Source organism: Typha angustifolia, chromosome 8 (genome assembly GCF_048772165.1).
Source record: "Typha angustifolia cultivar Huaian chromosome 8, ASM4877216v1, whole genome shotgun sequence".
NCBI lineage: Eukaryota > Viridiplantae > Streptophyta > Magnoliopsida > Poales > Typhaceae > Typha > Typha angustifolia.
The window spans coordinates 17,196,603-17,220,294 of record NC_133246.1 but is presented as its reverse complement, the minus strand read 5'-3'; the positions used below and the strand labels follow the sequence as shown (position 1 = coordinate 17,220,294).

The following is a 23,692-nucleotide window of genomic DNA, read 5'->3' as shown; positions in this document are numbered from 1 at the left end:
CAAAAGTTCTCAAGATCTCGTCGTACGAGCACTGGATAATGGCAAGATTGGCCTTCAGTTCGATGACCTTTTTTTGCAAATAATGCGGTGGTTTTGTGGGTCATCGTCTACGAAGTCAGGGCCAGATTTGTCTTTTTGGGTCGCATCCATCGGAGAGAGCCGGTGACAAATCGCGGAGAGGAGCCATCGCGTCGATTGAAAGGAAAAAGCCGCGAGAATTTGACGACTCTTCTTTCAACTACCTCCCATAAAGTCCCAACGTCACCTCTGTGCTGACTATAGAGTGAATTCGAGTAGTAGTATTCTTTTCTTTTTTTCAGTCTCTATCTCTACTAATTCCAGCACAAAGAATTAATCATTTATTAGTTCTTAAAATTAGTTGCAGCTTATACTTTCACCGTAGGTAGCCTAAGAAATTATTCCGTCTGCGTAGCATTTTGGTTGTCTCGTATATATTCATTTAATAATCCCTCATTTCATTTAGTCTCTAAGCTCCTCTTTTTTAAAAAATCTTATGTGGGGGTGGGGGGGGGGGGGGGGGGGATCGAGCCACGGGAGCCGAGTTGGACATAATATTTGGGTCAACGACGTGGACGGTTTAGTCAAAAAGTCGTACTTGTTCGAATAGAATAGTAGGTCGGTAGTCTACGATGCAAGCAAACGAGTCAAAGACGTCGTCTCATTAATTGGAGATTAGTGACTCGTGAAAGAGTAACATGTTATTTTGATGATGGGCCACACAGAGGAATGTTGTGATGACCGTATGATTGTGATCGTGCTGCAGAGGAGCTATCTCTAGGGTGGACCCCATCAACCTGGACGTATGCCTGAAATGTGAACTAAATGGTTGACTTAGACAAGATAAAAAACATCTCGACCGATTCTCGTTCCATCTGAGGTGGCCCTGGTGCAGATCTCATGCTTGATTTTATGCTCGGACGACTGACAAATTTGGATTCCATCAATCCAAGGGGCAAAATTTATCATCAATTGGACATACCGAGGAAAGCAAACAGGATTAATGTATGTACCTACAGATGCAGAGTTTTACAGCAACAGAATAATGGCACATCAGCACTGAAGGCTTTGCACTAGCTTTACATTTCAATTTTTCCCCATCCATGTTTAGATGTCACATCCACCCCTCTCCATTTAACAGGGCAGCTAATGACCTGCTAGGGAGGCAAGTCTTTGCCATTCCCATGTCAAACTGGCATGCTTATATCAAGTTCAAATGGAATGTTAGTAGAAGAGGAAGTCCAGAGAAAGGAGATAGTTCCTTGTCACTTTGCATACATCATGTTAATCAACTACATCACATCCTCTAAGAAAAATTTCACAGAAAAATGTTAGTGTAGATTAAGTTTATCGATTTACAGTTTTAACTCTCAATGCCAGAATTGTCTGCCTTAACGGCCATCTTACTTGGGCAGGATGAAGACAGATGGCCGGGAGTGCCGCACTCGTAGCATGTCCGCCTCTTCTTCTTTCCCTGCCCGGAGTTCGCTCCATCGCCGTCCTTATCATTGGTCTTCAAAACTGCCTTGTTCTCGGGCCCGTTCCCAGCGTTAGTCTTACTGGTCTTCAGGACTGACCTGTTCTCGGTCTCATTCCCAGCCTTTATTTTAGTGGTCTTCAAGACTGACTTGTTATCTACCTCCTTTTTGGGAACTGCACATCGAATTCTTACAGGTCGACCACACACCACCTTCTGATCGAGCTTCAGAGCGATTGTGAGTGACATGCTATCGGAGAAGTCGATGTGCGCATAGCCTTTGAAGTCACCGGTCTCCTTGTCTGTCCCAAAACGGATGGAGGAGATTTTGCAATCAGAGAAGAGTTTCTTTAAATCATCTTCAGTTACATCCCATGAAAGATTTCCAACATATATTCTGTTGTAGCCCTCCATGACCTGGGGAGCAAAATCAGATTTCTGGGCGCGGGTGGCCTTGTACAGCTGGATCTTCAAATAAAATCCACCCCTGAGAGTCAAATCTAAGTGTTATCATTTGTGAGGAACAGTATCGAGGAGTAGCGGCGAAAAAGATATATGCTTACATATCGGCACCATCGAGATCTAAAGCCCTTTTTGCAGCCGATTCTGTCTGAACAGGAAAAATTGGTCAGCCAAAAAACAATACTGCGAATATAAACATATATGCATGCCAAAACAACACGAGCAGCTGAAAGTTGATCGCAACTTCAATCTCAGGACATAATTTGGTTAATAAAAAAACTTTGTCCAATAGACTAACGGTATCAGACATATTATATGATGGCAGGAGAGTGAAGAAAAAAAGAGAAACATGTCTTACTATTATTCTGAATGAGATATACGAATTTGAGCAACAGATGACAATTTAGATGATAATTAGACAGCCCTAAAACCCCTAAAAAGTTTACTCCATAGAAAAAAATCCATTGTTTGGCATAATATTTGAAGATTGAAAGCTCCTTCAAACTCATGATCTCACACAACTAAACTTCCAAGTCACCAAATTGGCTTCAAATCTATGCACTTAAAGCACAGCAGCACCAAAATCATCTCCCGAAAATTCAATCCTAGTGAATCTAATCTAAATATGGGGCACCAACTTCATGGCCCATTTCTCAAGACCAGAGGGCCTCCGGCTTTGCACATCAATGACTAATATTCATAAAGCATATCTCCTTAGTCTAACACTTGTAATCAACTTTGATACCACAGAACTGTCATGCATATCACTTTGACGTTCTTCTGATTATGAATACACAAGAATTTGCTTTTATTTTTGGAAGACATTCCTTCGCATGTTACATTGGAGATTAACAAACATTAACCGGCTCCTATGTCCTTAATATTTGCAATCTTTCTGCCACTGAAAGAGTAATCATCTGATTTAGATAACCATAAAATGTATTTGCATGTTACTGAATGTCATTACTTCCTAATCATTTATCTTCTTTCCGTTGATCCTGCAAATGAAATCAGTGCAAAACAAAAGGAGACAAATAGTGCAGCAAAAAGAACTATATAAATTAAGCATCTTGATATTATTATTGATCTGCTCCCATAAGAACTTCTAAACAAGTTACTCATCCCAATCTATCACGGGAGTATCCAACTAGTTTTACTATCCAAGAAATTAATTCAATAAACAACATTAAATTCTTTTGAGTGAAGAGGCGTGGGGGCTCTTGATCTTAATTCAAATTGCTGCAACACAAGTGTCAGCTAACAGTCAAACAGCACTGAATCCACAAATTTGAACATAAGAGCAAATATACAGTAGACAGGGACTTGATTATAACTAGGATCTATTTTGACTTGACTATAACTAGATCTTTCAGAAGATTTTGGTAAATGGTGGAACTTTCACTATCTAAAGATGGGAGAAGATACTTTGTGCACGCATTATTTGAGTTATACAGGTTGATATGCCAAATATTAATTATTTTGATCAGTTTGAATTTAAGCATTTGTAGTGATCAGAGCAAATATAAGAAGTAAAACTTTCTAAGAAACTATTATTTTGACATAGTAAACTAAAACCAACTTTGAGGATAAAAAGAGCTTAATATGATCTACAAATAAGAGTAGTAGTAAATGGAGAAGAACATTTGACCACCGTAGTATATTATATGAAGTGCTAAAGTAACTCAAGTAAAATGTGACCCCACATACAATGTAACAATCTTGATAACCCTTATATCTTTACAACATAAATTAATTAAATATGCTGTATACCACAGCAACTCACACGATTCTCATCAGAAACTATTAGCACCATACTATGGATGGTTTTTCCATGATAAGCTTGTATTGCCTATATGCAACAATATTTGATTGTCTAAATCATTTCAATACATTTAACAGAATCACCATAATCTTTTACAAATAGTAGCAAGAACTGATTATTTCAGCAAAATAATGTAAATATGCTATCAGAGAAACCAAATTGAATGAAATAAGTTAAGATGCTACATACATAAAGAAGAAAAACTATTTAACTAATTGTAGCGAGTTGAAGTTAAACCAACCTTAAAAGTAAGAATTGCAATTCCCCTAAACTTCCCACTCTCAGGAAATGTCATGCAGTCAATTTCAGTCACAGTACCACATCCGTCAAAGAAGCTCCTTATGTCATCCTCTGTTGAGTAGTATGGAATTCCACCAACATAAACCTTCTTCACATTTTGCTCACTGCAAATATATGGATTACAATTACACAACACACGCAAAAAAAAAAAAAAAAAAAAAAAAAAGACCCCCCCTCCAAAACCCAATCTAGAATTCAAAAAGATGATGATATAGAAGTAAAACACACTTCACCATGCTTTTCCAAACGCTAATTTGAAATGTAGGTGACATTTCGAAGAATTGCAGACGAATATTTACACTTTGATCAACAATTCAGATGCTTAAAATGGATCATACTAAAGGCGACATTTTTAAAATTAACCAAGATATAAAAGGGGTAAGCAATTTACTCTACCTCTCAGCTGTATTAATAAATTGATTCGATTCTACCACCTCTTTATCATTACTGCCTCCTTTATCTTCACTCTCATTCTTCTTGGCCCCTGTCTCAGCCTTCTCCCCTTTCTTCTTCTTGTTCTTGTTCTTCTTCTGCTTCTTCTTCTCCTTCGACTCCTTCACTCCATCGAGCTCTCTATCCCTCTTCCTCTTCCCACTCTTTCCATCCTCACCAAACCCAACCAACCCATCGTTCTCCCCAATCCCTTTCTGGGTTTCTTCTATTCCTTCAACCTGCTTTGATTCCTCCGATAAAGGCCGCTTCTTTGCTCTCCTAGGCCTCTTTGACGACTTCGGTCTTCGAGATTTCGATCCCAAGAGCTCTTTAATACTCTGCAACTGTTGATTGATCTCCTCGCTCGCAGCATCTTCGCGTCCCGGAGCTGCGAGCGACTCCGCTGCTAGGGAGCGAAGCTTTTGCTTTAGCTTCTTGTGGGATAAAACCATGGCGAGGGAAGGAGAAGTGGAGGCGGAGGTATAGCGGCGTCGAGTATCTTGGGCTTCTCAAGCGGAAGAAGGGCAATCGGTTGCACGAAGGTAGTTTAACGGGTTTAGGCTTTAGATATTGGATTTATTCTGGATCCGTATCCGATACGAGTGTATGGGCTTGGATTGAAGCCCAATTCCAGTGTTCCGCTGTCTATGTGAGCTTCCCAAAACGAATCGACTACTCTTCGGCCCGACAGCTAAATCATCCATCCAAATGTCGCCACGTTTACAAACCTACGAAAACAATCGCTCACCGCGGAGCATTATAAAACAATCCTTCCATTTTTAAAATTTCAAAATTTCCTTTGATCCCTCCGAACCATTACAGAGTACGAATCATAAAACCTTCTCTTCACATTTGTACTATAAACGTTCGAACACTAGAGCAAAAAGCAAGGGTCCGAAAAAGATCGTTCCCCCACTCCTCTTCGATCTCCAGGGTATGCGTACAAATCCAAACTTCTTAATCGCGATCTTTATCTTGGCCTTTGTTTTCTTGAATCTACTGTTGCCTTGTTGTTTCTTAGGATTTGATAGACGAGATTCCTTGCGATTTTAGGGGAATCATGTCGGTGACTCCCAATCCCCACCGGAGATTAGGGTTTTCTATAGCTCCGACTCCGTCGCCTTTCTTGACACCGCGCCCCGAGAGGCGGTCGCTGGACCTGAGATGGGTTGATGGGAGCTCGTCGTCCAGTCGCTACAATCGGGATCGAGAGGTCAATGTGCAAGTTATACTTAGATGCAGGTGGGATTTTGCTAGATTCACTCTTTGATTGAAGAATTATGATATGTTTCTTGCATAATTGATTAAGAGCATGCAATATCTTCACTGCTTTTGTAAATATAGAGTGATTTAGGAAATGAGTTGTAAATGGTTTAGTTTTCATATAGGCAGGACAAGATGCCAGTAGTACTTTAGGTCCTTGGTTGGCTGCAGAATCGTTATTTAATTCTTTTCTTTTTCGTTTTTTCTCCGGTGACCAAACTAGGCCACTAAATGATGAAGAGCAAAAGTTGAATCTTCAAAAGGTGATATCTTGCAACGAACAAAGCAAAGAGGTGACTGTTTTACAGAGTTTAGTGAACAAGCAAGTAGACAGGACATTCACCTTCGATAAGGTTTGCAACTTTGAATTGTTCCTCATTTCATTTGTTATGGTTGTTACCTCATTTGATATCATGTCATACCCGTTTTTTTTTTTTTTTTTTACCTTTATCTTTCTTGATCTTGTTGTTCAGGTTTTTGGGCCCAAGGCCCAGCAAAGATCAATATATGACCATGCTATCTCCCCCATTGTTAATGACGTTCTTGAAGGTTACAATTGCACCATCTTTGCTTTTGGGCAGACAGGCACAGGAAAGACTTACACTATGGAAGGAGAGATGAGATCTAAGGTAGATGATTCTGATTGGATTTTGGATTTGCTGTATAGAGGAAATTTGGTGACTCAACACCGTGTTGTTTTTATCCTAGGGTCGTGATTTGCCGGCTGATGCTGGTGTCATTCCAAGAGCTTTCTGTCATATATTTGATACTCTGGAAGCACGGAAGGCTGATTATAGTATTAGAGCAACTTTCTTTGAGCTATACAATGAAGAGATAACTGATCTATTAGCCATTGAGGATCACAATAGGTTTCCAGGAGAAAGACAAAGAAGACCAATATCTCTTATGGAAGATGGCAAGGGTGGTGCAGTTCTAAGAGGCCTTGAAGAGGTTGTGGTCTACAGCCCCACTGAGATATATAGTCTATTGGAACGTGGGTCAGGAAGGAGGCGCAATGCCGACACTTTACTGAACAAGCAGAGCAGGTGGTCTTTCTTTTTTAAAATTACCATGCTCTTGTGCGTGAAAGAGCTTTCATTGATTAGTGATTATAATTCCTCGTCTTTGCAGTCGATCTCATTCTGTCTTTTCTATTACTATCCACCTAAAAGAATCGACAATAGGAAATGAGGAGCTTGTAAAATGCGGTAGGCTGAACCTTGTCGACTTGGCAGGCTCAGAGAATATATCTCGATCTGGTGCGAGAGAGGTAACTACTTTACATGACCTAGATACATGCTGATAACAAAAGGCCTTATCATGATTCTCAATGCCATTGTATTGCAATATGGTGGATTGAAGATTTTGTAGATAATTCTCCAAACAGATGTTTCTGATATCATGGCACGTACTTTGCTTGATAAACCTTTACTGGATGATCAGTGGAATGTAACTTCGTCTACTGATGCTGTTGCAGCAAGATCCTGGATCTAGATTAACTAAAGTAGGAATAAAGCAAGAACGAACATTTCTGCTATTTTTGTTTACAACCCACATCTTTGAGTGAGGTTGAGCATAAACAAGTTTACTATTAGATGAAGAAAGTGCATTGGATTGTGATCTCCCTATAATATTTTTCACAGTTTAAAACCCTAACCATGGTGATTAGATGACTGGATCCCAGCAAACTTGGCACAAATACTAACAAAATTGTAGGGAACTTCATATAACGATATAAATATACATGTACGCTAGGTGATTGTGTGGGTGTTTCTGTGTTTTTATATTTTTCACGTATAAAATACTTGAAAACCTGGTTTTTGTGTCGACAGCTCTGTAATAGACCCCAAATTGGTCTTATCATGTGTATAAGGATATCTGGTTAAGCACTTAGGAGCCTCTGAGTCCTAGAATGGGCGGGACCATCTGAAAGTGCTTGCATGAGTTTACTGTCTATGAGTACAAGACACCATCACATAGTCCTTGTTGATTCACCAATTACTCTATGATTATCAGGCTCTTGTATTATCTACCAATTGTTCTATAGTTTGTAGCTTTAGGAATGATTAGAGAATACAGCTGCCCAGAAAACAGGCCTAGCTACTTGTCAGCATGCCTAGTTTTTCAGAATCCTCACAATAAGTGACTTATCATTGTAGGTTTTCGTACTAAGTTCTTGGGGTTGGTAGGAAGAAGATGAGCAGTTGGTAACATAATTGAGAACCAGGTTTCGGATAATTTGGATTGCCATTGTAGTAGATGGATCGGTTATTTTCTTATTTGTTTCTACTGTTATACACTTAATACTAGAGTTTCTGAATGGTTTTCAACATCAAGCTTGCCACATCTTCTTCAACATTATTGATTTGAAGCATGATGACAGAGTAGAGCAAGAGAAGCTGGGGAGACGAATAAGAGCTTATTAACACTTGGCCGTGTCATAAATGCCCTTGTGGAGCATTCTCTTCATGTACCTTACAGGTCTTTTATAAATCATCTCTAAAACTACTATCTTAATGGATGTTACTAAATTTGGTTCTTTGCGTTTAGTTCATGTGCAACTTTCTCAACTTTGATCAGGGATAGTAAGCTGACAAGATTATTAAGAGAATCCTTGGGTGGAAAAGCAAAAACGTGCATCATAGCAACAGTATCTCCATCGATTCACTGTTTAGAGGAAACTCTAAGCACACTTGATTATGCTTATCGTGCTAAGAGCATTAAAAACAAGCCAGAGGTTTGATGCTTCTATCCGCTAAAAAGTCATTAGCATGCTAAGCATATTAGAAGCTTTCAAGCATCTGCATATTTGATTTACAGGTTAACCGAAAGGTGTCCAAATCAGTGCTCCTGAAGGATCTTTATATAGAAATTGAAAGAATGAAGCAAGGTTTGCCAGTACTTTGGTGTTGTCTATACAGAATTATCTTGTTGTACTTTGTAATCTGCAAGGTTCTAACCAATGTGCATTCAGATGTAAAAGCTGCAAGAGAGAAGAATGGTGTTTACATTCCTCAAGATAGATTTGCACAGGATGAGGCAGAAAAGAAGGTCTCGCTCTCAGGAAAAGAATAATATTAGGACAGACTTTTGCTTTTTGTTCATAGAAGCAATTTAGTCAATTTCTTGCTCACGATCATAAACAATTAATTCATCATGCAGTCAATGACTCTGAAGATAGAGCAGTTGGAGTTTGACTTGGATCAAAAGAGCAAGGTAAGGTTTTTCCTTATCTCAATTTTTACTTCACTTTTATCTCTTTGTGCTGAGGAATATCACTTTTTTCCTTCACCACAGCAAGCTGATAGATTTAAGGAGCTCTACAATGCTGAACAAGAACGTAAGTTGGATTTGGAAAGTCAGCTTAGGGAGTGTAAGGTGAAATTTTTTCCTGTGGTTGTATTTATTTCTTCTTCTTATTGTTCATTACTCCAGATGTAAATCTATTATGGTTTAGGTAAATCTTGAAAATTCCAAGAGGGCCTTCCTAGATCTTGAGGAAGTCCACAGAAGAACAAACCTATCGCTAAAGGAGAAGGATTTCATCATTTCAGGTTTGCTAACTTCTGGTAAGGCTAAGAAAACCAGCTTTAGTGAATTTACATAAGCAAGCTCGATTTATCATATTTTTCGGTTAATACTTTGATTTGAAATAGAGCATGCTATTCTGGAACGTGCAAAGGAACTGCATACTATTTTGGAAAATGCAGCGGAAGATAGGCCTGTTCTTCTGGCCAAAATAGGTAAACAACTATATTAGCTCACTAGAAACGCACATCATTCCTTTTCTTTTTTACTTTCTTCTTCTTTTCTTATTTTTTGTTGTTTAACATGGTTATAACATGCACTTCTGTAGAACGGCAATCACAAACGCAAAAAGAAAATAAGGAGTTGATCCAAAATTTTGGGTCTGAGCTTCATAATAGCCTTAAAACCTTACAAAACACTGTGGTTGGATCAGTTTGTGAACAACATCAGTTTCTGAGAAATATGGAGGAACGCATGAGCACATTCCTTGCGAACAAATGTGAGGTAAAATTGTAATATTTCTCTCTTTGAACTCTTATGTGTTCCAATACTTATTTAGTTATAGTTTCTTTCAGGCAGCCAAATGCTTGGAGTTGAGAATTGAGAAAACTAAAGAGATATACACTTCAGGGGTTCGGCAAATGAAAGAGCTCTGTAATACACTGCAGAAGAAATCTGTCTCAGACTTGGAGGAGCTGAATTTAAAATTTGCAACCCAGAGAATGGCTGTCGAAAATGTATGAATTAAGATGAGATATTTGATGCCTCCTAAAATGTGACTGCAGATACTTGAATAATTAATATTTCTTTTCTCTTTCTGTACTGTTTGCAGTTTCTGGTCACTGCAGCTTCTGAAGCTGAGCAAGTTCTTAGTGGTGTTCAGTTATCCCTGGCTGAACTTAAAGACCTATTAGTTTTCTCTTCTCAACAACAAGAGATGGTACACGATACTTGGAAGTCAATTTCAGTTTTTCTAAAAATGTGTTACACAATTCCCTGTTTCTTGGGTAATTATAGGTATCTCAGCGGAATCTTGCCTCAACACAAGCTATCTCAAGGACAGCATTGGATTTTTATAGCGATCTAGAGATCTGTGCCTCTAGACTTATGAAACATATTGAAGAGCATCGAATGGATAAGTTACTTTGGCAAGCAGACTTTGAAAAGGCATTTCAGGTCGTTGCTAATTTTAAATATGCTGTCATGGGTAACTTCTGGGCATATGAGTTCATTGGCTATGCTTCTTATTTCAGGAGGTATCTGCTAAACAGGAAAAAGAAGCAGTTGACAAGATTGCTGAGGTATTAGCAAGCTTGACAACTACAAAAACGAACATGGTCAGCATCCTTAACTATAATTCTTTATCTTGTTTGGCAGAAGAAGAACAATTGCATATCATGAATGATGTTGAGTCATTAATTATCATAATGAACAGGTCTCAGAAGCCATAAGTAGGTTAATGGACAAATGCAGTGAAGAGAGTAATAAGCTACAGCTAGACTTGTCATGCATGCAGCGAGTTTCAGACAACACTAAAAAGCAGTGGATTGCCTACATAGAAAAGATAGAAAGCCAATTCTATGAGGATGCATCTTCAACTGCTAAAATCAAGTCTAATATGGAAAATGTCTTTCAGCATTGGTATATTTCTTCTTGCTTTGTCCATATTTGCTATTATGTGAATCACAGAAGTAGATTTATGTACTCATTTGCTTTTATAAATTCTAGTTCTATATGAATATTGAGCCAAATATTGGCTTTCCTTTTTTGCAGCTCAAACAGAGTAGATCAGTCTATATGCCATTGGTCACATTCTCTGTTATCCATAGATCAGCTTAATAAGGATTACGGTGCGGAAATTGGTTATTTAATTGAGTAAGTAGCATTTGTGAATGAATTGAGTAGGTAACTACAGTTCAATGAAGTCTATTTTCTGTAATTTAAGTTTCCAAGTGCTCGTCTATGTTCTTTTGCAGAAGAAGAAACCAAAATAATGAAAATATTCTGGAAGAATTTGCATCCTTGTCTTCACAGGCTGCTGGGGAGTTTGATGAAGCGATCTGTGATTTACTGGCTGCTCCAAAGAGTAACTTCACTTGTTTAGAGCTTCTATTTTCTCCCAATATAAGTACACAAACATTTTACCTTATAGGATACAATGATTACTGCCAGATTCTCTTCTGCTGGATTGCGAAGCTAGAGAAGAAATGAAGTACATATCGGCTTCCTGCCAGGATAATTCAAAATCATTGCAAGACAATCACAGTGAAAGCATAGAATCTATCAGAAGCACTGTAGACGAGTACCTTGTAAAGGATTATTGTGTAAGTTTTGAACTCGTCCATCTCATTTACTCTTCATACATGCAAAAACAGTTACATTGTCTAGCTTGAGTTATCAAAGTGCACATTTATCTGTTACTTTTGAGACTGTAATTATAGTCACTAAAGGGGCTTGTGGAAGGGAGAAGCATGAAGGGTTAGTGGCCATTGATCTGGCAATTCATTACTTTGACATGCAAATTATCTTTTCTTGAAGTGCATGTAAACATCTCAAATGAGATAATGCGAAGGTCTTATCATTTCCAGCTCAGTTTGACTTTGTTATTTGCTATTGCCATTGTATTTTGTTGTATTTATTGTGGAAAGGAACTTTAGCATTTTTCAAATTAATTCCTTTATTTCTGCCCCTAGTCTAATAGTTGCCAATAAGATTAATCTTTATGAATGTAAGATCTCGGCTGCTTGCAGTCTATTTCTATTACCATCCCCTGACCATTCCCTTCGGTACTTCCTTTGTTGTATGAGCTAAGTTGAAAGCATTTGATATTGCCAACTAATCTTTAGTTGCTGAACAGGTTGATAGTCCAATTAGGAACAGTATCCGAGTCCAAGCAATTGCTGTGCCAAGCTTGACATCGATTGAGGACTTGAGGACATCTTTGACTGATCTGGTTACAGAGTTTAAATCAGAGGACAGACTGAGAGGTGAATCAGAAGGAAAAGAACAGATGTATCGACCATTACAAACACCAAGAAGTCCGCTTATGCCTATCAATTGATACAGCAAGTACATTGTCAACTGGTAGGCAAAGTAATTATGTTGTATATAATAAGAAATGCTTGTAACATCTGTTGGGGTTAGAGATCACTGACATGTATTGTCTGTAGGACATTTGAAATGATGAGATGATGCAGCTTGCTCATATGGCTATTTGTGGTTTTGGCTAATTAGTTGAGTTTTCAGTTCTGTATATGAAACTTCGGACCAGATTTAAAATTTATAACTTATGGAATCAAGAGTACATATATTCTTGTCTTAACTTTATCTTTGATGAGCTACAAGAATAAATGAAGGCTATAGCTTGGATAGCCATGAAGAATCCATTGTGAAATACTTGACAGAGCCTTATTTAACTCCAATTTGATTCTCTTCTTTTTCCTGAGTTGGTCAGGTTGGGAGATGAAAAGCATAACCTGAGTCTTCCGGTCTGTACAAGAAAAGGGAAAAAACTTGTTTGATCATGACCTGGGTCCTGATGGCCCAAAAGCTAGTGAGTATACTGTTTCTGCATGTTGACAGGTAACATGACAGCCACCTGGCCATCCAAGTGGTCCAACATTTCTGATGGTCCAGACACTGAAAGCACCTCCAATTTAAGGCCCAACAAAGCTGGCACATTCACAAGAGGGTCAGGTCCCTGTGTGGTAAAGCCAATTTTTTCTGTGGAGATATTAGAAGCTACTGTGCTGATTCCAATTCAATTGAGTCACTAGGGCTTGGTCGGTTTTTCTATCTTTTTCATGCTGGTTCTTCCACATAAGAAATGTTGAACTTATCTTTAAGTTATTATGTATTGTTTGGATGTGTTTCTGATGCAATGTGCATAGTGTTGCAACAGCTAATCCAACAGTCTTGGCTAGTGGTGCATGTCTGACAAATACTTTTCATTTATCTGCTGTACCACATCAGTGGATGGTGGATAAATTGGGACTTAATCACTTTGGGGTCATGAGAGCCTCATTTAGCCTGATCCTTGGCTTTTTGAACAGGTGGTTATTGACTCTCATAGTGTAGAACAGTTTGAGACAATAATAAGAGATAATATTGCTGGATCCTGGCTTAGCTTTTGTTTCTAGATACTCTATTGAATGAGAATGATGGGTGCACTATTTGATGATAAGTTGGGTATGTATAAGCACTGATAAAGTAACATCGGGTAGGAAACCGTTGAAAAGTCATTGGAAAGATGCTATCTTGCTTTGGTTTGAGCCGTTCATGCATTAGGACAAAGCTCACCTTACCACAAAGTTGGTCACAGTTTATTTCCCTATCTTGCTAATTGTGGTATGTAGTAAATATGACCCTTCCTTGACACTAAAGTCACATAATTAAATTTAAGTTGAATATATATATATATATACACAAACAAAAACATGCTCTACTTTTACTAACTTGTTTGTGATACCCACACCCATCTCTTATTAATTTTTTTTTTTCTACCGTGGCCTTTCCTAGATCCTAAAGCTGAATCCTATATTTAGTCGACTTGTATTCCTTTTTCTCATAGGTCAGCAATCAATAATGTTATACCCATAAATACTCTATAAACACTTTTTTTTTAAATGACATCATTTGAGCTAACGATAAATATAAAATAGAGAAATACTATCGATGGACAAGCTGATGACACATCATCTTATTTGTAAAATGCTTGTAAAGTATTCGTTGACATTGCATTAGTATTACTGGTTAGTAATATATATTGTCCCTTTTTGCCTCCAATGTAGTGGCTCTCATGAATCCAATAAGTATCTGGATGATCCTATGAACAGAAGAATAGAGTTATCCTCTAACCGACCAAGCCCTAGTGAGATCTGCCACACTCCAACAAGGGAGGCCACAAAGCAACCTAGAATCTATCTATCTTGCTACGTGCTAATTGTTTTGATATCCTCCAACCCATTGGAGACACATACGAGAGAGGGGCTCAGTTGCATTCAGCCAGAAGCAAGTGATTAGGCCAATATGATGAGAGGAACAAAGGGTTGATGAGGACCTAGAAGATTAAAAAAGAAGAAAAAAGAACAGAAAAGTTGGCAGGACAATAGAAAAGGGTCAAGTGGGTTGTCCATATTCAGATGGTGGTGTCCATGTCAGCTTACCTCATTTTTCTGGCTAATCCGCACTTTGGTAGATACTTCTACACAAACCTATGCATTTCTATTGGCTTTCTATAATTCTAATCATAGAATTCATTTTAGAAATATAATATAAATATGTAGAAATGCACAAAAGCAATTCAGTTTTTAAAAGCAGCTTGTGTAGTATACATACCATTCTGATGTCGACTTCTGATACATACCATTTTGTTGTCGACTTCTGATCGAGTGTTATTATAAGGGTGTATTTAGTTGATAAAATGTAGGAGAAAAAAATTATGAAAATTTCTAGCGCAATAGATTATAGTAAATAATCATGACTTATTAGTACTTGATAAAAATAAATCATTATTGTAATTAATAATGCCATACAATATATCTCTCTCGTTTTAGAATAGGAAGCAAAATGAGAGAATTTGAATGATTTTAGGAAAGCGGAGAATTCACCTTTCACTATAGTTTCTTTATCCGAACACAATAAAGTAGTAGATTTATAGAAAGTTGTCATTTTCTTTTTCTACTTTTTGTTAGTTAAACAAACCCTAGATATCGTTTTATTCGTGCAAGTTTAATGACCAAAATATACATAAATAAGTTTTTAATTATAAAATATACTTAAGAGAATCCTAATTCATGAATTAATATCTCTTTTGTACAAACCAAACGCCAAGAGAAGAAGATTGGAATAGTAGAGAAAATTGTGCATGAAAATGGATCTCTTTCTCTAGGGGGTTTCAAATGCTTCCTCATTAGAGACTCAGAGAAATCAAATCAAAGAAAATATCAATCCATCTAACAAAATAAGCTTAATCTCTAGCTAAAATTGACAATTAAGCCAATAAGTACACTAACCTTCTAGGTAACACGGGTAATGAGATCTGATTCAGAGATAAAAATCATGTAGTACTCGAAGTACACAGGTTGATGAAATATTAAAGATAAAAGTTATTCGCATATATACACATCCGGTCATACGCAACCCTCCTCTTTATCAATAAAAAATATATCTACCATACTATTATAGAAATGAGAAGATAATATAAGATATTAGCAAGAAAGTTAGTAGATGATTCTTTACTCGACTAGCAGTGACTTACTGAGGTCCACAGAATCTTTTGGATTTTGTCGTATCTCTCAAAAATAAAAATCCATTATGTGATCTCTCAAAAATAAAAATCCATTATGTGCGTTAATATACCATCTTATGGTTGACCTACAATTTGGGTAATAAGCTTTTCCGACCGATTTGACTTTCATTCACATCCTAATGTGAGAGATTTAGGAAAAAGAAAAACTAATTCTTAAAAGAAACTGAATAGGCCTTGTCCCAAACACCACACACCCACCCACAAATTGAATTGAAAATTTCATCTCTTTAATGAGACCACAAAAAAGGAAAGGAAAGGAAAGGAAAAGAATAGCTCCACTTTAGTGGAAGCAGGTTTTTGCCACAGTAAAAAGATAGAAAAAAAGAAAAGAAAAGAAAGAAGAAAGGTGTTGCAAAAGCAAAGGGAAGGAGACAAAACTTTCGGAAACAACTGACTAATGACTACAATGGGCCTGGGCTGGGGTCCTTGTTGGCAAAGTAATCTTCTGGGTACTCTTTGATGTCCTTGCAAGGACATCATCGTTCGCACCCATTCCATTCCATTCCACTAGTCACGATTAAGTAGTAAGGGAGCTACTTAAAATTGGGGAGGGGAGGTACTTAATAACCACTTCGGGTAAGTGGGAGATCTTACACAGCCCCGAAGATGCACACTAATACCATCACGACAACGGACGGAAAGAGACTAAGCACGACGTCACCCAACCATCCCCTCCGCGCCTATAAAATGCAACGAAAGGGGCAGAAAGGCTTAACACACAACACGAGTCCAAGGGTGAGTTTTAAAAGGGGGGAGTCGGGCAGCGAGAAGAAGCTCGTGAGGGGGAAGGAGGAGAAGTCGGCGATGGTGGTCTCGAGATCTGTGCTCCGGAAGGGCCCGTGGACGGAGCAGGAGGACCTCCAACTGGTATGGTTTGTGGGGTTGTTCGGTGAGCGTCGTTGGGATTTTTTGGCAAAGGTGTCAGGTTTGAGCGGTGGCGGGGGATAAGAATAGGAATAGCCCTCCTTATTCGGGCTATGACAAGGGATAAATGGGTATTATTCCCGGTTTAACCTGCATGGCTTCCTGTTGTTGTAGGTCTCAATAGAACAGGCAAGAGCTGCAGGCTACGTTGGGTTAACTACCTCCACCCCGGCCTCAAACGTGGCCGGATGACTCCCCAGGAGGAGCAACTTGTGCTTGAACTCCATGCTAAATGGGGCAATAGGTTTGCTTCAATCGATCATACAGTATATAATTATATTATATCCATTTCCCTATTCCATTTAACACAAATCCTATATAAACTTCTTGCTTGCAGTAGTGATCGCGTAGATATATATATGGTTGTTCTGAAATTTGAATGGACTTACCTGCGTGCTTGTAGGTGGTCTCGGATTGCGCGGAAGCTTCCGGGCCGCACGGATAACGAGATCAAGAACTACTGGAGGACCCACATGAGGAAGAAGGCACAGGAGGAGAAGAGGAGCTCATCGTCCCCTTCCACGTCTACTTCATCCTCGTCGAGCAGCGAAGCTCCATCAGAGGTTGGACCTGAGAAGCATGAGTGTGATGATAGTAAAGAAGGCAGCAGCTCCTTGATGACGGGGTTCGGGGAGGACGAGGAGGGTGTGAAGGGATACCCAATGGACCAGCTCTGGAATGAGATTGCTGCGTCGGAGCCGGTGATAAGCGAGATGAGCTTTGAGGAGTACAACCTCTCACGCCATTCCATGCCTTCTCCCATGTGGGAGTACTGCTCTGAGTCCCTGTGGAGGATAGATGATGAAGAGTACAAGATGCTCCTTACTACAGATCATGATCTCTCAAACTCCTAGACACACACTGCCCATGCAAAGCCTCTGGCTTTGTTCTGTTACAGATGCTATATCAGATAGAGCTGTTTCTCCTGTGTAAACTCTTAGCATGTCATCTGTAGAATCTTTTAGAGTATGTGAAAATTTTAAGTATATGTAACGCTTTGGTTCAGGGTTACCTTAATTGTCGTAGATCACTGTAACATATGTAGCAATATAACTGTCATCCCTTTACTAGTACTATAGGATTTCTTAAATTTCTTCATTTTGCTCTTTCTAAGATCGTCTTTGATAAAGCCAGCATCAAAACCAAGATAGGAACGTGCTTCCGGCATGAGTCTCGACTCCGGGGAGATCGCATGATGGAAGCTGAAACAAGACAAGAAAAACAAAAAAAAGAAAATCAGTTTATTGCGAAAGACAAAAAGTAATTTACATGTTTTACATTGCTTATAAGTGTTTTAATCTTTCACATAAAAATATTGATGATATGAAATTTTTCATGAACTTCAAACAGACTATTTAATTAAATTAATTTTGATATGTATTGATCCTACTGAACAAAATATCTGTGGCTGACAATTAATGCAAATGTTGGTGAGCCTGTGTGCCAGTCTACTGAACTGTGTGTTGCACATTGAGATCTGTCATAAATCTCGACAAATATAACATGCCACCCTATTTTAAAAAGAAATTGAATTTATAAAGAAAAAGGTTTCTTTAAAAAGGAAATGGCCCAAAACTACTGTCTTTCAAAAGGAAGAGAAAAAAAAAAAGAGGTTTCCTTGTCATAGCTGTGAAGAAGCACTACCATTCATAATTTTGTTTTCCTCCCATGATGTGGCCTTTGAGAATGAGAGGAGAGGATTAGTGGGAGTAGGAGGCCTTTTCTCTCTTGATTATTTTAGTGCAAGGATAAGTGGTCTGCCATGAACTGGTCCTACCAAGAACAAATAAGAATTAAGTGGGTTGCAGTTCAATGGCTGCTGCCAATTCTGCAAGTTGGGAATAGAGAAGTTAGTGGTTGTGATTAGGAAGTTAAAAATAGTACAAAAAGTAGCGATAAAAAAGTTTCTGCTCTGAGGGATATCACGTTTGCCATACATTTTTTTTAACTCTGGTCCTAACATTGATTACTTTAGCATTATCTTCCAATTAAGATACTCCAATTGCTTCATCAGTCTTGTGTCTTAAACTGATTCGAACAGCACATAGCTCCAAAAACCCTACCATGCACCCTCCCAGTGATACAAGAGGAAGCAAGAGGTGGATGGCGACAATCTAAAGGTTGGCGTTGGTCATGGAGATAATACAAGAATTTCATGCTCTTGATCTCTCTCTAAGAGAGGGACCAGGTGGAGTTCATTTAATACTTTTTCCCCCCTAAACAAAAATACCCAACTAATGACATGAGAAAGGACCAATAAGCTTCCACAAATATAAATAAAATTCTATGGCAAGCCCTATTATGTATGAGACCCATTATATAGTTCTAGAATGCAATTATACAGTCTGTTCTTGCTAGTAGTCCCCTGTTGGGATTTTTCTTGGCCGACTCCTTATCCATCTGTTGATTAATTATCACTACACAATTTTGCTTTACAAACAGTTAGTCAATTCATAGGGCACTCAGACAATACAATATATGTATGAATACTGGAAGAACGAATTAGATGATGTACCAATTTGAAAGGCCAAAGATCATGCTTGCTTAGTGAGAAGTTTAGTCTTTGGTTCCTAGGAGAATAGAAGTTGTCATTTATGTCTATCAAAATCGAAAGCAACTAACTACCAGAGGAAGCTATCATCCTCACTGTCAAACATGATGGCAACTACTAAATTTTGCCTGATTTGTAGACAAAATTCTATTAACTTGGTCTCAGTAAAACAGTACTAAAATTTATTAGCTCAACATAATATTGCACAGATGATATTTTGGTTGCATGCCAACAAACCAAATGTGGCACATTACTATTTGGTAGCAATAAGAAAGGAGACGGCGCTGGTTTACCTTCTTGACATATATGATGAATTCAGAAGCTCAACAGTCATCAATAGAAAAACTGCAATTTCCGTTAAACAGTCAGATCATATCTGGTGATTGACTTGAATCTGAGACCTAATCAATCCACACAAGGGTATAAACAATTCGGAGATGAACATGGTGGTCCTTGTACTTGCTCAAGCTGCATCCTGAAAGAGAAAGTAGTGGGAATCCAAATGAACACTGAAGTCTGAAAGATGTGCCAACAAAAGGAGTAATCAATTATTGAGTTGAAGTGTGAGAAAAACTATGCCAAAATGTGTCAATCAAGACTGTTAATATGCATTTAAACAAAATTCTCATATATCGCATCAAATGGAGTTCATAAAATTGAGATCCTTTATGGATGCACAACAGTAATTTGATGGCAGCATAGGTGACATACTCCCAACAACATTTTGTGATTAAATGGGAAGAGCCATAACCTTTCCATTGTAATTTACTTGACAACTAAATGTTTGTAAAAGCTCAGGAGATAAACCAGTTGGATCTCATGAATGATTTAGATTATGCATTTTAACAGGTCAAAGAAGTGGTCCTTGTACTTGCTTATTTCGCACCCCCCCAAAAGAAGATGGTGGTGGTCCGGCAACATTCTCATGTCAGCTTCTAAGTGAGGGAAGAGAAAAGTACTATATAATGGAAAAAAAATAGGCCCACTTAGTGGAAGAAATGAATGAAGATACCAGAGAGCATGAAAATTGGCACTTCATAATCCAAGGACAATAATCTAAGCAAAAGCAGTTCTGCATCACTAATTTTGAGTACTGTTTGATATAACATCAAGATTATTGTAGTGCCGACAAGTGACAAGTTGACCGCATGCATGAGATGTTATAAGAATCAAACAAGGAAAAGTTATACGTAATAAAAAAAAATCATCATGAACGACAGATAATTTAATTTATTTCCGGCCACCCTATTAGCATCCACGTCCTTCTCATGACAGGTTGGTTGGGATAAGTTTGATCAAAATTATCTTTTCAGTAAGCAAGATAATACAAATATTTATTTAATAGAGGACATGATATAAGTTACTGTATGTATTTTCCTTTCTAATCTTCCGTTCCAAGGTTTTGGATTAGTTATCCTGCAAATATTAGCACAGTAGATACAGCGAAAACGCCATACTTGACAATATCTAGCCTCCCTACCTCTTAAGGAAATTGTACATATTTCTTTTTTCTCAAGCTAGAGTCATCTAATGAAAAGCATCCTATATTCTACATAAAATGTGAGAAAACCACCATGGAAAGTTATTTATCTTGGCAGCACAAAGTGATAATGTTATAGTTGCACCATATGCATATGTGGGTGAAAATCGATGCAGGTCTTACGAAATGCAGGTCCCGCACATATATAGTAATCTGTTTGCTAAGTGTATCCACATATGCATGCACCACGAGATCCCTAGGTCTTAACAAATGCATGTGACTTTATCTTACCTTATGGCTATAGGCATGCTGCGTGCACAACTGCACTTCCACTAATATTTCACTGCAAGCCATCCATCCACAATCTTTATCCGCAAATGCTGTTTAACTTGATAGCATGACATATCAATTTGAAGGCAACTCTTGCAATTGTGATCCTTTGGGTTACTGGCTATTCTAAGATGCATCAATCTTCTGTCCAGCAATGTATTCAGTAGTACAATGTCAGGTACTGAACAAAACCTCCTGCCAACTTGAATATTTCATGTAGAAAGTGGAAGTTCTGAGAGAAGAAAAAGGAAAAAAAAGAAACAAGCAAACAAACAAACAAAGAAAAGAACAAGGAAAGATATCTTGCCCATTAATTAATAGAGGACCAATTCTTCATCATGTTTGACCAAAAATAGGCATGGAATTTTAATTGGAATGGCAGCAATGAAGGCAGAAAAGAGTGTCAGAGCACATAATAGCATAAAAGAATAGGCACATCAGCAATAAAATAATGTTTAAATAAAATGAGCTTAAAGATGAAATCCTTTCTGGGCAGCATTGTTTAAAGAGTAGGGATAGTTTGTGTGTGGTTATGTGCACCTATAAATAAATATTATGCTTACTTTAACCTAAACATTAAACTGGAAGTGGTAAATAACCTTCTTCTGCCTGTGCCCATAAAATGTGAATAGTCCTTGAAAAAGTTTCAAGTTTGATAACGCGACTGACTTGGCTGAGAAATCATATATTAGTTCAGACTACTCAAAATTTTCCACTTCTACACCAACCACCTGAGTTTGGGACTTCTCTTCAAGATGGATGAGCATTAGCAAGGTAGTATTAATTGGGGAAAAAAAAAATCCAACTCCAGTTCAAGTAATGTTACTGTCTAAGCAGTCATGGAGATGCAAACAGATTAAATTTAATGTTAATTCATGAATTCAGCCTTTAACTGGAAAGGACTGGACAGACAGCATTCAGCAATTATGCAGATGATGACTCATTCTGATGGCTTGTTTGCTTGGAAGCTGCAACTAGATGAGGATTAGAGGCCAGTCAACCTGGTATAATTTGATTAAATAGTCAAATTGAACCTTACCTTGTTTCTATAAATTTGTTGAATCTATTTGTTGCTTATCAAAAAAAGAAAATTCTTGCTAATACCTAGTTCAGATTTTTTTCTACCTTTATGTAGTATTTTTACCATCTTGACCTTGTAAACTTCTTTTCAAGTTTATAGTTGAGATTGATGTTTACTGTTTCTTTACATTCTTTTCAAAAACAATTTTTCAAAATTCCTTGTCCACCAGTTTAGGCTGACATTTCTTAACCTTGCAAATTTTAAATCATCTTATCACCTTAGTATCAGAAACAGACAAGCAGTATCTCATGATACTTCTCGAGTTCCCTTCATGTTGAGATCTTGTTAAGACATGATGAATATATAGAAACTCGCAGATCCAGGAGCCTTAAGGCCCACCAAAATAGTGAGGACATTGTTCTACAAGAATGTCGAACAAACAATTGACATTTGACAGTTTGATTTAGATTGGTGCTAAACATATGTATGCCAAAATCTGCAATTCAACAAAAGTCATCACTTAGGCCACTAATAACATGATGCAGAAGCAATACTCTGTAAAGATGTAAGTTGATAAGAAAAGTAATGTCCACAACAACTGGTAGTACCTAGTATGCAACTGGAGCATTTAGAACTAAATAAAATACCAAACAGGAAAAATATAGCAACAAATATCAACGTCATATGCCTGTAAATTATATGTAGAGTACAATATATAGGAGTACATAGTAAATTGTATCTTACCGTATGATTTCCCCTATATGACAACTATTAATAGTTGTTATATCAGGAATAAATAACCAACATTTGACTTGCCCACTGTTTGTCCAGCTAAAACAAGAAGTTCTTAGTTGAAATCTCCCCATTACTCCAGTAATACTCAACTTCGTCAAAAATCCAAGTTTCTCATGCTGAGTAACAGCAGCAAATAAAACCCTATACTTTTTATGTTTAGTCCTTCATTCCATTTAAAATGATTAGTAATGATTGTAAATAGCATTCTTTTCTTTTATTTATCTCTTTATAATATTTACGGTGCACTCATACATTGTAATATTGTACATCCCAATTATTGTGCTGTATTCCTGGAAATGATGCAAAATTGCAATCCATTCAACATATTAGCTACAGTTATATTGTCATCTAATCATTATAGTGAAGAACCCCTGTAGAAGATCCACTGAAGTTCAGGAAATTTAGAGTGACATTTTATGGATGATAAATGAAAAGGGTTATAATGAAATTGTCATTATTAATACATGTCAATTGCAAGATATGACTTTGCATCTCTAAGAATACCAAATTTACTACATACCACAATTGCTTGTAGTCTCTATCTTGGTTAATTAGTACCATTTTCTGGAACTGCATTCATAATTCATAAATTGTAGAACTAGAGGAACAAATCAAAATATAACTCAGAAGCGCTAATCGTGATGACAGCATTGCCTTCCTTCTCTATCCACTCTCTAGTGGTAAGTGAATGACAATTTTCTACTTTGCATGAATGCTAATACAATGTTGAGAAGCACAACAAATAAATGATACCAAGCTAACCATTTTGGCAAGGCCTGAAGGGCTGATAATAGTATAATACAATAAGTGCACACACTCTAGTACAATAAGCTGAAGATTCCCTATGAGAAGAAGCATGCTAACCTTACAACTAATTTGATACGTTCTAATTCGACATACCTATCAAACAATACCACATAATGGACAAAAAAGAAAGAAATCAACAAATCCTAGCCCCCGGGCTAGCTCGGCCGACTTG

At 37.7% G+C, this 23,692-nt stretch overlaps 3 protein-coding genes across 5 annotated transcripts; 2 read left to right on the top strand and 1 right to left on the bottom strand.

The window, feature by feature from the left end:
* Nucleotides 1-1,258: 1,258 nt before the first annotated feature.
* Nucleotides 1,259-5,049, bottom strand: LOC140766151 (phragmoplastin interacting protein 1). The gene is made up of 4 exons (XM_073105603.1): nucleotides 4,476-5,049; nucleotides 4,021-4,183; nucleotides 2,059-2,105; nucleotides 1,259-1,982 (listed from the first exon to the last, which is right to left on the bottom strand). Exons 1-4 carry the CDS (start codon nucleotides 4,961-4,963, stop codon nucleotides 1,382-1,384), a joined length of 1,299 nt encoding a protein of 432 aa, XP_072961704.1. The 5' UTR covers nucleotides 4,964-5,049; the 3' UTR covers nucleotides 1,259-1,381.
* A 292-nt stretch (nucleotides 5,050-5,341) lies between these two features.
* On the top strand, nucleotides 5,342-15,887 carry LOC140764350 (kinesin-like protein KIN-5B). Of its 3 annotated transcripts, XM_073102875.1 has the most exons (24): nucleotides 5,342-5,445; nucleotides 5,533-5,753; nucleotides 5,998-6,127; nucleotides 6,248-6,403; nucleotides 6,483-6,820; nucleotides 6,906-7,044; nucleotides 8,158-8,255; nucleotides 8,355-8,511; nucleotides 8,595-8,664; nucleotides 8,749-8,825; nucleotides 8,937-8,990; nucleotides 9,072-9,152; nucleotides 9,232-9,343; nucleotides 9,431-9,517; nucleotides 9,631-9,806; nucleotides 9,878-10,039; nucleotides 10,135-10,242; nucleotides 10,320-10,478; nucleotides 10,556-10,639; nucleotides 10,738-10,943; nucleotides 11,076-11,177; nucleotides 11,279-11,388; nucleotides 11,475-11,626; nucleotides 12,160-15,887. In XM_073102875.1, the coding sequence occupies exons 2-24, from the start codon at nucleotides 5,572-5,574 to the stop codon at nucleotides 12,361-12,363; spliced, it is 3,144 nt and encodes a 1,047-aa protein (XP_072958976.1). In that variant the 5' UTR covers nucleotides 5,342-5,445; nucleotides 5,533-5,571; the 3' UTR covers nucleotides 12,364-15,887. The 3 variants fall into 3 exon arrangements, with proteins under 3 accessions (XP_072958976.1, XP_072958974.1, XP_072958975.1); XM_073102873.1 differs by having other exon boundaries at nucleotides 8,595-8,825; XM_073102874.1 differs by having other exon boundaries at nucleotides 5,356-5,445; nucleotides 5,565-5,753; nucleotides 8,595-8,825.
* Nucleotides 15,888-16,058: 171 nt separating this feature from the next.
* On the top strand, nucleotides 16,059-17,634 carry LOC140764352 (myb-related protein MYBAS2-like). The gene is made up of 3 exons (XM_073102876.1): nucleotides 16,059-16,537; nucleotides 16,651-16,780; nucleotides 16,940-17,634. Exons 1-3 carry the CDS (start codon nucleotides 16,219-16,221, stop codon nucleotides 17,388-17,390), a joined length of 900 nt encoding a protein of 299 aa, XP_072958977.1. The 5' UTR covers nucleotides 16,059-16,218; the 3' UTR covers nucleotides 17,391-17,634.
* Nucleotides 17,635-23,692: the final 6,058 nt, after the last annotated feature.